Genomic DNA, 13598 nt, shown 5'->3' on the forward strand with positions numbered 1-13598 from the left:
TTTATATGCAAAGTCACTCATAACTCCAGCTGTCAGGTGGGGGAAAAGTACAATATTTATAGTATTTATTTTTTATTTTTATTTTCCTGCATTCTTCTTGTCAACGTGTTTTTACTTCAGTACAATTCCGAGGTACTTGTACTTTACGTCAGTATTTCTATTGTATGATACTTTATACTTCATTACATTTAAGAGGCAAATATTGTACTTTTTATGCCACTACTTCAATTTCATTGCCACAGTTTTAATAGTTACTTTTCAGATCAAGAGTCGGCATTAAAATGACGCCAACACATTAAAGAATCAGTTATAATCCAATAATATATTAAATTAATCTGCATTTTATTATAATCCCTCAGAATGGGGACTATTTTGCACAGTGAGTATACTTGTAATACTTTAATGTTTGCGCATGCTAATGTACTTTTACTCAAGTAGGATTCTGTATGCAGGACATTTTATTGTTTATTGTCTGTCAGTTTGAGTGTGTGTCCTCTAGAGGGCGACCAAGCATCACACACGTCAAACAGTCAGAGTGTAAAGATGCTGCTGGTGATCAGGAAGTGAGACACAAGCAGGTTGTTTCCTTTATTTCTTGTTTATTCGTGACTGATACCTGATAAAAGCTATTTTGCACGTGAGTTATAATGATCACAACCTTTTTTTTAAATATTTTTTTATTATATCCAAATCTAATAAAGTCATAAAGTCTGAAGGACATGATGAGTGAGTGAAACCGCTCCTTTAATTTGTCATTCTTGACCCCTCATTTCATTAAAATGTCTGCAGATCGAATAAAAAAGATTATTATTACTAGGGCCTTTTTGCTGATGTTGCTATACTTGTAAAAAAGAAAGAATAAGAAGCATATTAACATTGTATGGAACAGTGAGACTTATTGTTAGTTGTTTATTAAAACAGTCTATAACTTTATAGTTTGGATTTTGAGTGTCTTTCAGGTACATATATTGGGTACAAGTATAAATAAGTGTACATGTTGTTCTTCCATAAACAACGTCTGACGTCATCAACTCACTGTCAACACTGACCGACGTCTTTCATTCATTTGAGAGACTTTTGCATTTGTTTTCTTATTAACAAAATAAAGTTTCATCATATACTATACGTGTCTAATTGGAGCAATGAAAGATTTGTCGGGATTATTGTGATAAAAATATCAATAATTAATTCTCTTAGAGGAAACGTGGCTGTCAAATTGAATTATGCTTGCTCCTGGATTGTTCTCGCTTAATTTCAACACTAAAACGAGTAAGAATGTGATTTATTGTTATTAAAACGATCTGAAACACCATCCTTCAAAGACTTGAAAAGTCCCCCTTTTAAAACATCAAACTATTTAAACTTCAAAGTCCTCCAAAAGGGGTCATACACTTGTCTTCTTCTACGTTACATGTTGCTTCAAGTGCCTTTTGCTTTTTAAAGTCTCCTTATGTTGTGCGACTCCTCGTCGGCTCACACTGAGCGTTGCACCGAATAAACAAACCCGACTTATTCTGGACACACTTTCACTAAGCGGCACACACAGCTGCTGCGCCATCAAGACCCCCAGTTCAGTGATTATCCCCCTGGAGCCCCTCTCCCACATGCTAATGGTATTTACAGGACTGGGACTGGGACTGGGACTGGGAGAGGACACCCAGCGGCAGGTGCAGCTGCTGGAGCATCATGCTGCACCGAGCTGCACCATCACTGCAGAGCAAACAGAGGGGTCATTGTGGGCGTCCATGTTGATGGATAACCAGATCAACATCCATTCAGGCCTTAACTTGAGGCAACGCAAAATAGAGGTTGTGTGTGTGTGTGTGTGTGTGTTTGTGTGTGTGTGTGTGTGTGTGTGTGTGTGTGTGTGTGTGTGTTTGGGTTCAGGACACACTGACTCGGATGATCAGCGACGTGGGATTTATTACGCAATACAGATTTATTTATGCAGCACTTTTCAATAAAACTCGAGTTGAGTCAAGAGCTTCGAATGAGGAGACGATATTCACACTTTTATATGAGTTCAAGGCCGGACTCTCATTCTGCTTCCAGGTGCCATGGGATGTAACACTGCGTGTGTGTGTGTGTGTGTGTGTGTGTGTGTGAAACTGTGTGAATCTGATTGCCTTGTGTGATGTCACTTGAGGCAATTCATCGTCACCATGCACTGAAAAGTATACACGTTTGATCATGTTAATAAGGAGTGAGTCTCTCGAGGCTCATTTAAGGGACCGTGTACAGTTAAAACATAAATGTCACCATTTGATGCACTGTACCAGATTGTAGCTAAAGCTAATTAGCATCTGTCGTCCCTTGACAGACCATAACAAACATAAAACAATAGCAAATAGTACAAGATAAGACACAATTCAACTGTATATGTGAGAAGAAGAACACACAATACACACAATGCGAAGCTACAGTACAGCACATTAAAAGTAAGTAATTAAAAAAAAGGTCTCTGGGTGTGTTGCATCGTTCTGTAAAATAGTCCACAATTTAAAATGTCTTGAAATAGTCGGAATCAAATAACTTTATTGATCATCAGGGGTAAATCTGTATGTTACAGTTGCATACAGACTATATCAAATAGGTAAGAGGATTTTGTAAAAGAATATATAAGTTATGTACATAATGCTATACGCTATATAATGCAATATAGAAGTATAAATGTCGTATTAATGGAAGATAAGTTGATGGATCTGTTTAACTTTATATATTTTTAAATGTATTTTAAAAGTGTAAACTTCTAAACACACGATTTACATTCTGTGTTTGTGTACTGAAGGTTTTCAAGTCTCCTCATCCCTCAGCCATTGAGCCTCTCAAATGAGCTGTCATGTCAAAAGGTCTTCAAATCTAATTTAAACTTTCCCCCCTTCGGCAGATTAATGTGAAAAGAAGTCAAACTCTGCACAAATAACAACACATGTGCAATGAAAGGAGATTAAAATAACCAACGTTGTACAAGAAAGGAGTAAATCAATGTTGAATTACAAGCTGCATTGAGGGCTGAACTGGTAGAAAGTTGTCAGTTCAGCTGCCTAATCCAGAACCCTGAGAGAGAGAAAACAAATGTCCACGTGGGCCGAGCAGGGCATTGGGAACGGAGAGCTGAACAACAGAGTCAATATTTGGCAGTGGAGAGCTCTCGGGGAGCCGCAGAGGACCCTCTCTGGCTGAAGCCTGCAGGGTGTTAAATAGATTAAGTGGCTGCTGGGTCATTGTGGACAGAGAAAGTTCTCGCTCTTTGGACATGACTTGTCTTTGCCTTTGCGTGTTTCATGCTCTCCAATGGAGTGGCCCCTCTGTAAACCATCCACTCCACGCGGAGAACCTGCGCCACTGTAATCCGCATGCTGTTTGTCCACCTCATGGTGAGGGCTCGCGGTGTGTAAACACACATGATGCTAGAAGGGGGGGGGAGTCCTCTACAGTGAGATCACATTTCATCTTAAAAGGTTGCGTAATAGGTTTTTTTTGTTTGGAGACGTGTGCGTAACGCGCGTAAAAACGGTCCATAAAAACTGATCCTGGAGCTTTTTTTTTGGGGTGGGGGGAATAATACAAGGTCCCCGATTTTGTTGAATCTGTACGTAATATTGCTTTCTGACTACACCGACTTGGTGGCAGTAGACCCGGAGCAGTAGATAGTGTCCCGGATCCCATTCAGCTCCATTCAAAACCATGACAACACGGAACAAGCTCGGGTTTATCCCGCGGAGTTAAAGGACATTGTGCCGGGGCGTCAATCAGGCATTACTGCGCGACTGAACAAATGCAAAAATCTTGACTGGAACAAATGCTTCCAACGGGTCTCGGACGCGGGGCTACATTTTCACCCCTTTGTTCCCCTCCTCTGGTTGGCATGTATTTGTGTTCCCCTCTCCTCCGACCACCCAGGACGAGGCATGTCCACCGCCGACACTCTGCTCCTCGGCCTCTTGCACCTCGCTGAAGTGGATGAGGGCCGATATCAATATCAAATACTGAGGGGGTGGAGAAGCCCCCCCACACATAAGGCTGGATTCACGCTTTGCATTTAATGCGTTTTATATTTTATATGTGCGGGGACACACACACACACACACACACACACAAAAGAGCCGAGATATCAGCCTGTAGACGTCAGATGGGGTGGAGAGTGAAGGGACCCCCCTTTTATTATGAGAATATCACAATCTTGAAAGCTGTTGATGTCAAATTAAAGAGATAGAAACCAATGGAAAATGTGTTTCCTCTGAGATCTGCGCGTGAAGCTTGATTAATTACCAATCGTTCATCTTAATTAGCACTTAATAAAATATTGTTTCCGCTCCAAGCTAAATCCGCCATGTTTATGCCTCTGTAATTTCATTATTATTATCTTTTTGTAACACTCCAAAATCTACTTTAATTTATTTGTATAACACCAATGTGCCCAACATTAAAGTGTGTTTATAACTTATAATTTGAGTTGTCACAACTATAATATTGCATATAATCTTGTTATCTATTTGTACAGCTGACTTATGGCTGGTGCCCACAGGAGTTATAGCTGTTGACAAATACATTCATAAACATGTGTATTTATTAAATGTTAACGTTATAAGTTTGATCACTTCCTGCTCACATAATCATAAATCATCCACAAAACCCAAAAGGAAAGAATGTCCCGTTGAACGTCCCCTAAAATATGTCAAAGGGAATTTTCCGCCGCCATCCATAAACGTCACAAAAACATCTCACGCCGGCAATTAATACGCCTCTAATGGACGTATTAGTTAAACCAACTCGCAGGCATCACGCTAATTGCTCACTTTGTATGCAAATGTCGGACACGTTGTTTGGGCCAGAACAAGGGGGGGGGGGGGGGGGGGGGGGGGGGGGGTTGATGATGGGACGGGCCCTCTGTTGTCAGTTGCCACCCAAGACGTGATTCAGCTCCAACAATCACCATTATCTGGTCCCCAGTTGGACGATACGGGACGAATCTGTAATGATGACGAGTGTTTCCTTCCCTCATTGTTGAAGTCTCTTCTTCTTCTTCTTCTTCCGCGTCCAGACCGTCATTGGGCGACAGCACCGCATCCATTCAGGTGCTCCGCGGTGGGAGGAGGCTTTATAAGCGCGGCGGCCCGCTGTTTGCGGCTTATGGAGTGCGTGTTTGCGTAAACACTGAGCCCAGTGCACACATTGGTTTCCGAGTTGGTTGTTTGGACTGCGCGTAAAGTGGAGAGGGATCCGCTTCTTCTCTCCTCCTCCTCGGATATACATCTGTAGCCTATACTTTTAACACTAAACAAACCCCCCTCCCCACACACACACACACACACACACACACACACCGGGACTACACGCACGGACGTCGCGATGGCCACCCCGATCAAGTTCAGTTTTTCCGTGAGGAGCATCCTGGATTTGCCGGAGCGCGATGCGGAGGCGGCGCCGCGGTCCTCCCCGCTGTACTCCTCCTGCTCCTCCAGCTCACCGTACAGCTCCTGGATGGACTGCGACCGGAGCCCATGCATCTGTGAGTGTATCCCTCATCTAGAAACACGTGTGTTTTATATTTTAAGATGGTATGCTTCTTTTTGGAAATCATAAGGAATATTTGTCCATATCGTATAATATATGAATGACCTATTAGAAAACGATGTGCCCTCTTTATTGTATATTGTATATTGTTTTGTTTTTTTATTATAAAAGCTTTATTTTCGAATTATTAGGAGCAGATAATAGATGGATGTATAGATTGCTAATGGATGGATATATGGATGGATGGATGGATGGAGAGACTGAATTCCTGAAGGGAGGCTAAACTGCGTATTATCGTAATATTTCTCTATGAATTTGGACTAACCAGCATTATTATTTATCCCCGCAGCATCTGATGAAGGCAGTCTCGAGGCCTCCCCTCACTCCACCAAAGCGGACGACTCGTCCCCGGACTCGGAGCCCGACAAGAGCAAGAAGAGCAAGAAGCGCCGGGTGCTGTTCTCCAAGGCCCAGACCCTGGAGCTGGAGAGGCGCTTCCGCCAGCAGCGCTACCTGTCGGGCCCGGAGAGGGAGCAGCTGGCCCGGCTCCTCAGCCTGACCCCGACCCAGGTGAAGATCTGGTTCCAGAACCACCGCTACAAGATGAAGAGAGGCCGGGCGGACGGAGCGCTGATGCTCGACTTGGAGATACCGCATCCTCCGCTGCTGCGCCGGGTCGTGGTCCCGATCCTGGTCCGGGACGGGAAACCGTTTCACACCTGCTTACTCGACACGGAGAAAGCGGGCTGTTTACACCCGTCTCAAGGCATCCCTTTCCCCTTAGCCTACCCGTCTCTTCAGCACCCGTCCTCCGTGGCGCTTCCTCCGCGGTACCACCAGCACTTTCCCACCGCGGCGGCCTCCAGGTTCGCGTGGAGAGACTTTTGGAGCGACTCGGTCCACTTTAACTCCTTCAAGTGAAAAAAAAAAGGCCTCATTTCAATGCACGAACTCATTTAGAATGGCATCAAATGTTTTTCTGAATGTAAGCAAACTTAAAAACATTTAGTTTTTTCACTATAGAACGAAGGATATTTTTGCACATTTTATTTTGGTAATTTACTATTTTTTTTTTAAAATGCTGATCATATTTTCGGGCCTACTGGTGTAGCCGGTAGATTTTTTTTTAAATTATCCAGTGAGATAATGTATTTTTGTTGAAACATAATATTTGTATACATGACTTTATACATTATAGACGTTAGGAGGTGATAGAAGAGAAGCCTCTATTAGCCTGAGCAATTATTATTATTATTTGTTATTATTTGTTTGTCTTTGAGGACACTTTCTTCAAAGGTTTTAACTGTTCAAACTGTTTCTTTTTGTGAACGAAATTATTAATAAAAAAGTTTCTCATATTTTGAATGACACATCTGACTTTGTAATGTTCTTATTTTCAAGTTGAAAACAAACAAACATATATATTTTTTTAATGTAGAATTAATTTTGTTACTATTTTTTATTGTATATATTTAATTATAGCTCTAATTCAGTTTGAATGCTTTTTTTTCAAATTGTAATAAAAGGTCCAAAACATATTTTTCATTTGTAGTAGCAGGTCATGACAGGAGCCTCGGGGGCTTTTATAATGTTAAATAACTAATTATGCACCCAAAAAGCTGAGCAAACATGGCTTCTAGAATAAAAGGGACTGGATTTGGTTTAAGCATAAGAATGCCCAGTAAACATTACGGCCTCTTTTCACTGCAGCACCCTGTTGTTGTCTGGGCTGCTTTCCACTTTGCTTATTCTGAGGGATCAACACGGCTGCTGCACTCAGCTTTATGTGGAGCTCTGGGTTTGTGTACTGTAGGTTTGAAGAGGGTAGGATTGGTTTTTAAGGGTGCATCAAGCTCTGAATGAAATCTGGATGATCAACTATCTTTAATCTTCAATGCTTTACTAGATAAGACAGGTGCAGTGGATGAGAAGAATTTAAATGGATGTATAGCTGTTTATTACAAGACACATATATGTATATGTTCACATGCACTATTGATGTTTCATTTGAGGTGTTAAATATCCCCCAAAAGCGAAGTGCACCTCCAGTGAGATTCACACAAACGCTGCCCCCTTGATCATATTCTCAAAAGTTTTTTAAAAAAACAAATACTTTTCCAATTATTATCTGTCTTTGCTCAAATTTAAATATCTCTCTCTCTCTCTCTCTCACCGTGCAAAAAAAAAAAAAAATGCCTCAGTGTTTAAAATCGTGTCAGTATTTCATCAGTGACGAGGGGGGTCTTCTGCTTTCACGCCCCCTATAATGTTGTTTGCTCGTCCTGTGACCCTGCAGCCCATCGTCCCTGTCACCTGGTCCTTTGTCCCCCTCACTGAGGCCACCTTGTATCACATATGGAAGGGGACTGGCCGAACCCCTCAGCTCGCTGCATCTCCCCTTAAACACTCTTTTTGTCTGCGTGTCTCCCCGTGAATGGACCATTGTCCCTCGTCCAAAAGGGACCGAGACAAAATCTTTAGTGTTTCAATTCCCGTGATGTTTAATCAGTCCCCTGCGACAAATTTATGAGGTTTAACTGCACAATGGTGTTTTAGAGCATCTTGGGGTTTAAGGGTGACAAAGACAGGCTTTTAGAGGTTGCCATTGGTTTTTTAAGTTGGTCAGAGGAATTGGTCTGAAAAGGATGGGTTTGTATCAGCCGTGCCCATCCTATAGTTTTACTCACTGGCCGGCCCCCGGGGGCCCCTTTTAGGAACGTTATAAGGTCCACATAAACGAGGCCACAGGAGGAGTTGTGTTAAGTTGTTGCAGATAACATGTAATGCATATTAAGGTGCTAATGGCCCCTCAGAAAGAGAGTTGAGTTTATTTTCTTCATCATTCAAGCTTTTTGCTGTCACATTTACGTATTTCAAAACAGTAAAAGACCCAAAATATCGGCCTTTGACGTCTGTGTTTCTTATAGTTTGTTCATTTATAAACGATATGAGTGTGTGAAAACAGTATAGGAGACAATCTTATATATGCTCAACCTGTCACTGGTGATTTAGTTTAAATTTGATATCCAACTTAAAGAAAACATGTTTCTCATTTTAGTTTATTCAGCATGGCAATTATTTGATATTTGCATCATTTGAAAAACTATACTGCCGCTTATGTTGGTTATATGATACCAAATGTGATGTCAGTGAGTCAGGTGAATATTGACACGGCGAACATGTTTCCAACATCTTTTTAGTTTAAATAAGTATTTATTCTGCCTCATGTGTTTGCATGTGAACTAAACTGGGATTAATGTTTCATTGTGAAACCTTTTGGAGGAAAGAAGGGGTTAAAAGTATCTGGTATATCTCACAAGAGAGACGTCGGACCAGATGAAGAACATATCGAGGCCTCAGATTGGTCACGTGAACCCAGGTTGGGAACCTCTGCAGGGAGCTACAGTTAACAGTTAAGAATTACAACTTTTAACGATGTTCATCGACAGTAGACATTAATAAAAATGAACTTTTGCACTTCTTAACTAGGTGAATCGGAAAGAAGCTTCATTAAGACCACTGACAGTCGTATTTTATAGTCAACCCTGTTTTTAAACACTTCGGACTAAACGTGGAAAACCCCTTAAAGACACTTTGAGACGGGACAATAATTTGACTTCTAATTTATCTTCAATCACCCTTTCAGAACGTCTCAAAAATGACAAAATCCAGAATCTGCCATCATATCTACATCAACGTCTTATTGAGAAGCCATTTGATGGCATGTGACAACATGGTATTTAACATTAAAGTTAAATGTTTTTAATATAATACCTTATCTTATGTTCTGGGTCTCGACAAGGTGGTGCTGTTAGATGAAGACGGTGTCAGTTGGGACATCATCTTTAAAAAAGTCGAGAACTTTGGGAGTTTTTTCTCAAAGGTCAAAGGTCAAACCAAAGGTGTCGCTTGTGTGGTTGCAGAAGCAAAAGGACAGAAATTAGTAAAGATAAATGGTGTCAGTAAAAAATATATATATTATAGGAGATACACACAACCAAAGTAGATGTACAAATACAAAATATTTAAGAAAAACAAAAAGGCAAAAGTGACATTAGTGGGATGTGACTATAGAGGCAGAGTCATCCGGATATAACAGCGTACACCAGACTCATAAATACCACAATGAAGCAATGAGAGTTAATGTTTATCTGTATTATTATAGAATATGATCTAGTGTATAATGTAATAAAACATAGTTATATACATGTATGAGATACAATATCTGGTAAAAGGTGAAATGTAGTTATAGATGAGCACAGAACAATAATACAAAATATAATAAATGAAATGTATTTGTTTATTAATAGTGTGTCATTATAACATTTGAGCTGTTTTAATTGTGGTTTGCCATCTTTGTCATCTGCGCAGTATCATCTATATGTGTTTATGACCCAGCTCTCCACTAGATGGCGCACTAACACTCTGTATCGTTTCTCACCTCGGTGGTGGCCGAACGGGGGTTCCGGGTCTTTGGGTGAAGGCCGCCGGTGAGCCACTAGAGGCCGTGCTTCACTAATAAGAAGAAAAACAACCCGCCAGTGCTTCATAGAGGAAAAACACTCTCTGCAGAAAGATGGCCGCCCGCGGTGACGTCACCTGCTTGTCGTGACGTCGTGCGTCAGGATTTGCACCTCGAGTATTTCTGATGAGTCCAGTTCCCTTTTGTGCTGCAGCCTCATACATTTTGCTGGGATGGAGGGTCAGCGACTGAATGTTTACGTGGAGACGTCTGCGTATGCGCCATAGTGAGAGGTGATTGGATAACTGTTTATCAGCCTAATTAATAACCAATCTGACGTCTCCTTTTTTCTTCTTCTGCGGACCATTTCCTGGTAGAACAACAGTTGTAAGAGTTAACAAAGTGTCAACAGTCCAAACAGGAAAAAAGTCAGAAGAAGAAAATACTGTGGCGGCCATTATTACCTTACATGTTATAATTAGATTGAATATGATTGTTTGGGGGGGATACAGGGTGTAAAGCATGCAGGCCTTGAGGCATTTAGCATAAAGTGGACCTCAAATCTTACATGTTTTTAATGACAAATACATATCTTAAATATAATGTGTTTATTTGGGATAAACATGGAGGTACGTGCAATGGAGATATACGTGCACTGGAGATACGTGCAATGGAGGTACGTGCAATGGGGATATGTGCACTGGAGATACGTGAAATGGTGATACATGCAATGGAGATACGTGTAATGGAGATACATGCAATGGAGATACGTCCAATGGAGATACGTGCAATGGAGATACGTACAATAATATGTGCAATGGGGATACGTGCAATGGATACGAGATACGTGCAATGGAGATATGTGCAATGGGGATACGTGCAATGGAGATACATGATACGTGCAATGGAGATATGTGCAATGGGGATATGTGCAATGGAGATACGTGCAATGGAGATACGTGCAATGGAGATATGTGCAATGGGGATACGTGCAATGGAAATACGAGATACGTGCAATGGAGATATGTGCAATGGAGATACGTGCAATGGAGATACGTGCAATGGAGATATGTGCAATGGAGATATGTGCAATGGAGATACGTGCAATGGAGATATGTGCAATGGAGATACGTGCAATGGAGATATGTGCAATGGAGATATGCAATGGGGATACGTGCAATGGAAATACGAGATATGCAATGGGGATACGTGCAATGGAAATACGAGATACGTGCAATGGAGATATGTGCAATGGGGATACGTGCAATGGTGATACGTGCAGTGGTGATACTGCAATGGAGATACATGCAGTTTCATTTATCTTTTGCGATTTAGTGACGTATTCGTGTTGCTCTTTTACTTGTGACGTCTTCATTGAGGACACCCATCTATTTGCATTGGATTGTGTATCCTTTTATAAGAAACTATTAGTGTACACAATAACAGTAACTTTCTTTTTTAGTTATAGAGTTGAATCAGTTCACGAACAACAACGCGGAGGCTCACTATAACCTCACACCGCCACTTCAGTGTCCTCATTATTCGGAGGAATTAGCCGGAACATTTGGACTAATTACCGCTAATTGGCCATAATAGCCTCGTGTGCCAGAACAGGGGGAAAGGTACTGATTTAGATGATTAAGAATATCTTGTGAAATTCCTTAATTAAGCACGAGCGAGATTTACTCTCAGATGCAGAAAACATGCTGTAATTTTAATTGCTCGCGATTATGCGGCCGCATGCGAATTATGCGCCACTGCACGTCGCTCATCATCCAAAACGATGTTTTTTTCAACTGTAATATTTAGCCCTCGGACTATATGATGATATTGCTTCATTAAAAAGATAAGTGTGCACGTGTGCTGCCCTGCAATATAATGTACAGGGCAGAAGCTGTGGCCGATGATCCGCGTGACACACTGTCAATGGGACTTCCCACTGAGCCTGAAGGCCGCATGCGTGGCAGCTTGTTGCTCAAGGTGCATCAGCATTCCTGTGAGTTTTTAAGAAAAAAAAATCTATTAAAAAAAATAAATAATAAATGGTTTGAAACGTCTATAAATGAAACAAGGAACCTGTGTTCGGAGTCACGGTGGAATATAAAGTGACCCCACCGTGTCACGTGACTGTGTCCGCCACCAGAAGACGCTGTGTTTCTTTAATTCCTTTAAGGAGACCTGCAGACTTCTTCTGGTGGACCTGCTGCTGCCTGACTGACGTTAGACCTGCACACAACCCAAATATATTACTAATAATACTTCTGCTATGATCCTGACATCAACAGAGGGTGTAAGTCAGAAGTTATTGTGTCCATTTTAATTCTAACGTGTTGTATTATTATTTGCATGCAGGCAGGATACACTGCAAGCCGAATAATTAATAATCATAACTTGAATTGTACTTGTATTGCTTCACGTGGAAAATATTGACACGGATGTCAAATGATGTGTTGTTTCTCATGAAAAATAATATCTTTCAAAACGAAGAAAAACTAATAGAAATGAGTATTTCGATACAAATAGAAGAAGAAGAAGAATAAACTATTTCTATGAGAGTAAGTACTCAGGTTTGATACAAAATAAACAATAATATGAATATGAATAATAATAACGGCAAAGCTTAAAATTCCTGGGGGGGGGGGGAAACAATGGCACAAAAGTCTCCTTGCGTAAAAGTGTCCGTTTGGCTCAGAATACAATGTCTTGACATCCGAGCTCTTCTGGAGGAAGCCAACATCTCGTCTCGTGCTCCACGCGTAAAGTTTTAGAAATGAGATATGATTGAGTCAAACCAGTTATGGCTCCTTGAGCATTAAAAGCCAAGAAGCTGCACGAAGGCTACCTGGCGTCGTGCTGCAAGGAGAGCACTTGAACGCCGTTATCTTCACACGAGAGCCTCGCCTCCTCCACACTCTATTTTGGTTTGTGTTGTTTTCTCTCAGTCTTGGAGACGAGTGTGCGCATCTGAATATAGGTAACACGCTGCTTGTCCAATGATATCAAAAGAAGAAGAAGAAAAAACACGCAGGGGGAGGAGGTTAATCATTTACGCAGCCACTTAACACGCGGATGTGTATTTATTTACTTATCAGTATCAGTCAATTTCCCTCCCCTGCAAGTGCACTTTTGCATGTCTGAGTACGATAAGGCATAACACAAACAACCCCCCCCACCCCCCTGCAATCACTGGAGGCCTCTCGTGGCCATTAAAAGTCAGTAGTTCAACTGGAGGAGTGGTTCTCCAACTCTCAAGTCCATATAGGCCTCCTTTCATCAAGAGGGCCCTCGTAAACATCACTACAGTTAATAAAGTGTATTGTGGTCAGTGTGCAGTCCCGAGGTGCAGTGCGGTGTGTCGATCCGCAAAACTCGCCCCCCCAACCCCAAAGAAAATGCAACGCATGCGGCAGCGAGGATGGACGACGCGCACATGCAAGCAGCAGCAGCACGCGCGAGAGAAGGAGGGGGGGGAGGGGGGGGGGCGACACACACACACACACGCACATTTATGATCATGTGCAAGCAGCGCTTATGTTATTGTTAGTGGGAGGGGGAGCGCATGTCTTGTAAGTGACATTGCGCTCGACGAGAGGAGGCTGTAGAGCTGTTGTGTATTGTG

General features: G+C 41.7%; 1 protein-coding gene across 1 annotated transcript; it reads left to right on the forward strand.

Annotated features, from left to right (window-relative positions):
- The first annotated feature begins 5352 nt into the window (after nucleotides 1–5352).
- On the forward strand, nucleotides 5353–6438 carry nkx2.9 (NK2 transcription factor related, locus 9 (Drosophila)). The gene is made up of 2 exons (XM_034563550.1): nucleotides 5353–5512; nucleotides 5867–6438. Exons 1-2 carry the CDS (start codon nucleotides 5353–5355, stop codon nucleotides 6436–6438), a joined length of 732 nt encoding a protein of 243 aa, XP_034419441.1.
- The last annotated feature ends 7160 nt before the right edge of the window (nucleotides 6439–13598 follow it).

Source organism: Cyclopterus lumpus, chromosome 22 (assembly GCF_009769545.1).
Source record: "Cyclopterus lumpus isolate fCycLum1 chromosome 22, fCycLum1.pri, whole genome shotgun sequence".
NCBI lineage: Eukaryota > Metazoa > Chordata > Actinopteri > Perciformes > Cyclopteridae > Cyclopterus > Cyclopterus lumpus.

Bases quoted from the DNA above. Each gene is read 5' to 3' on its own strand.
- nkx2.9 (XM_034563550.1), top strand. From the start codon at position 5,353: ATGGCCACCCCGATCAAGTTCAGTTTTTCCGTGAGGAGCATCCTGGAT. The intron at 5,513-5,866 runs GTGAGTGTATCC...TTATCCCCGCAG, and splicing joins CGACCGGAGCCCATGCATCT to CATCTGATGAAGGCAGTCTC.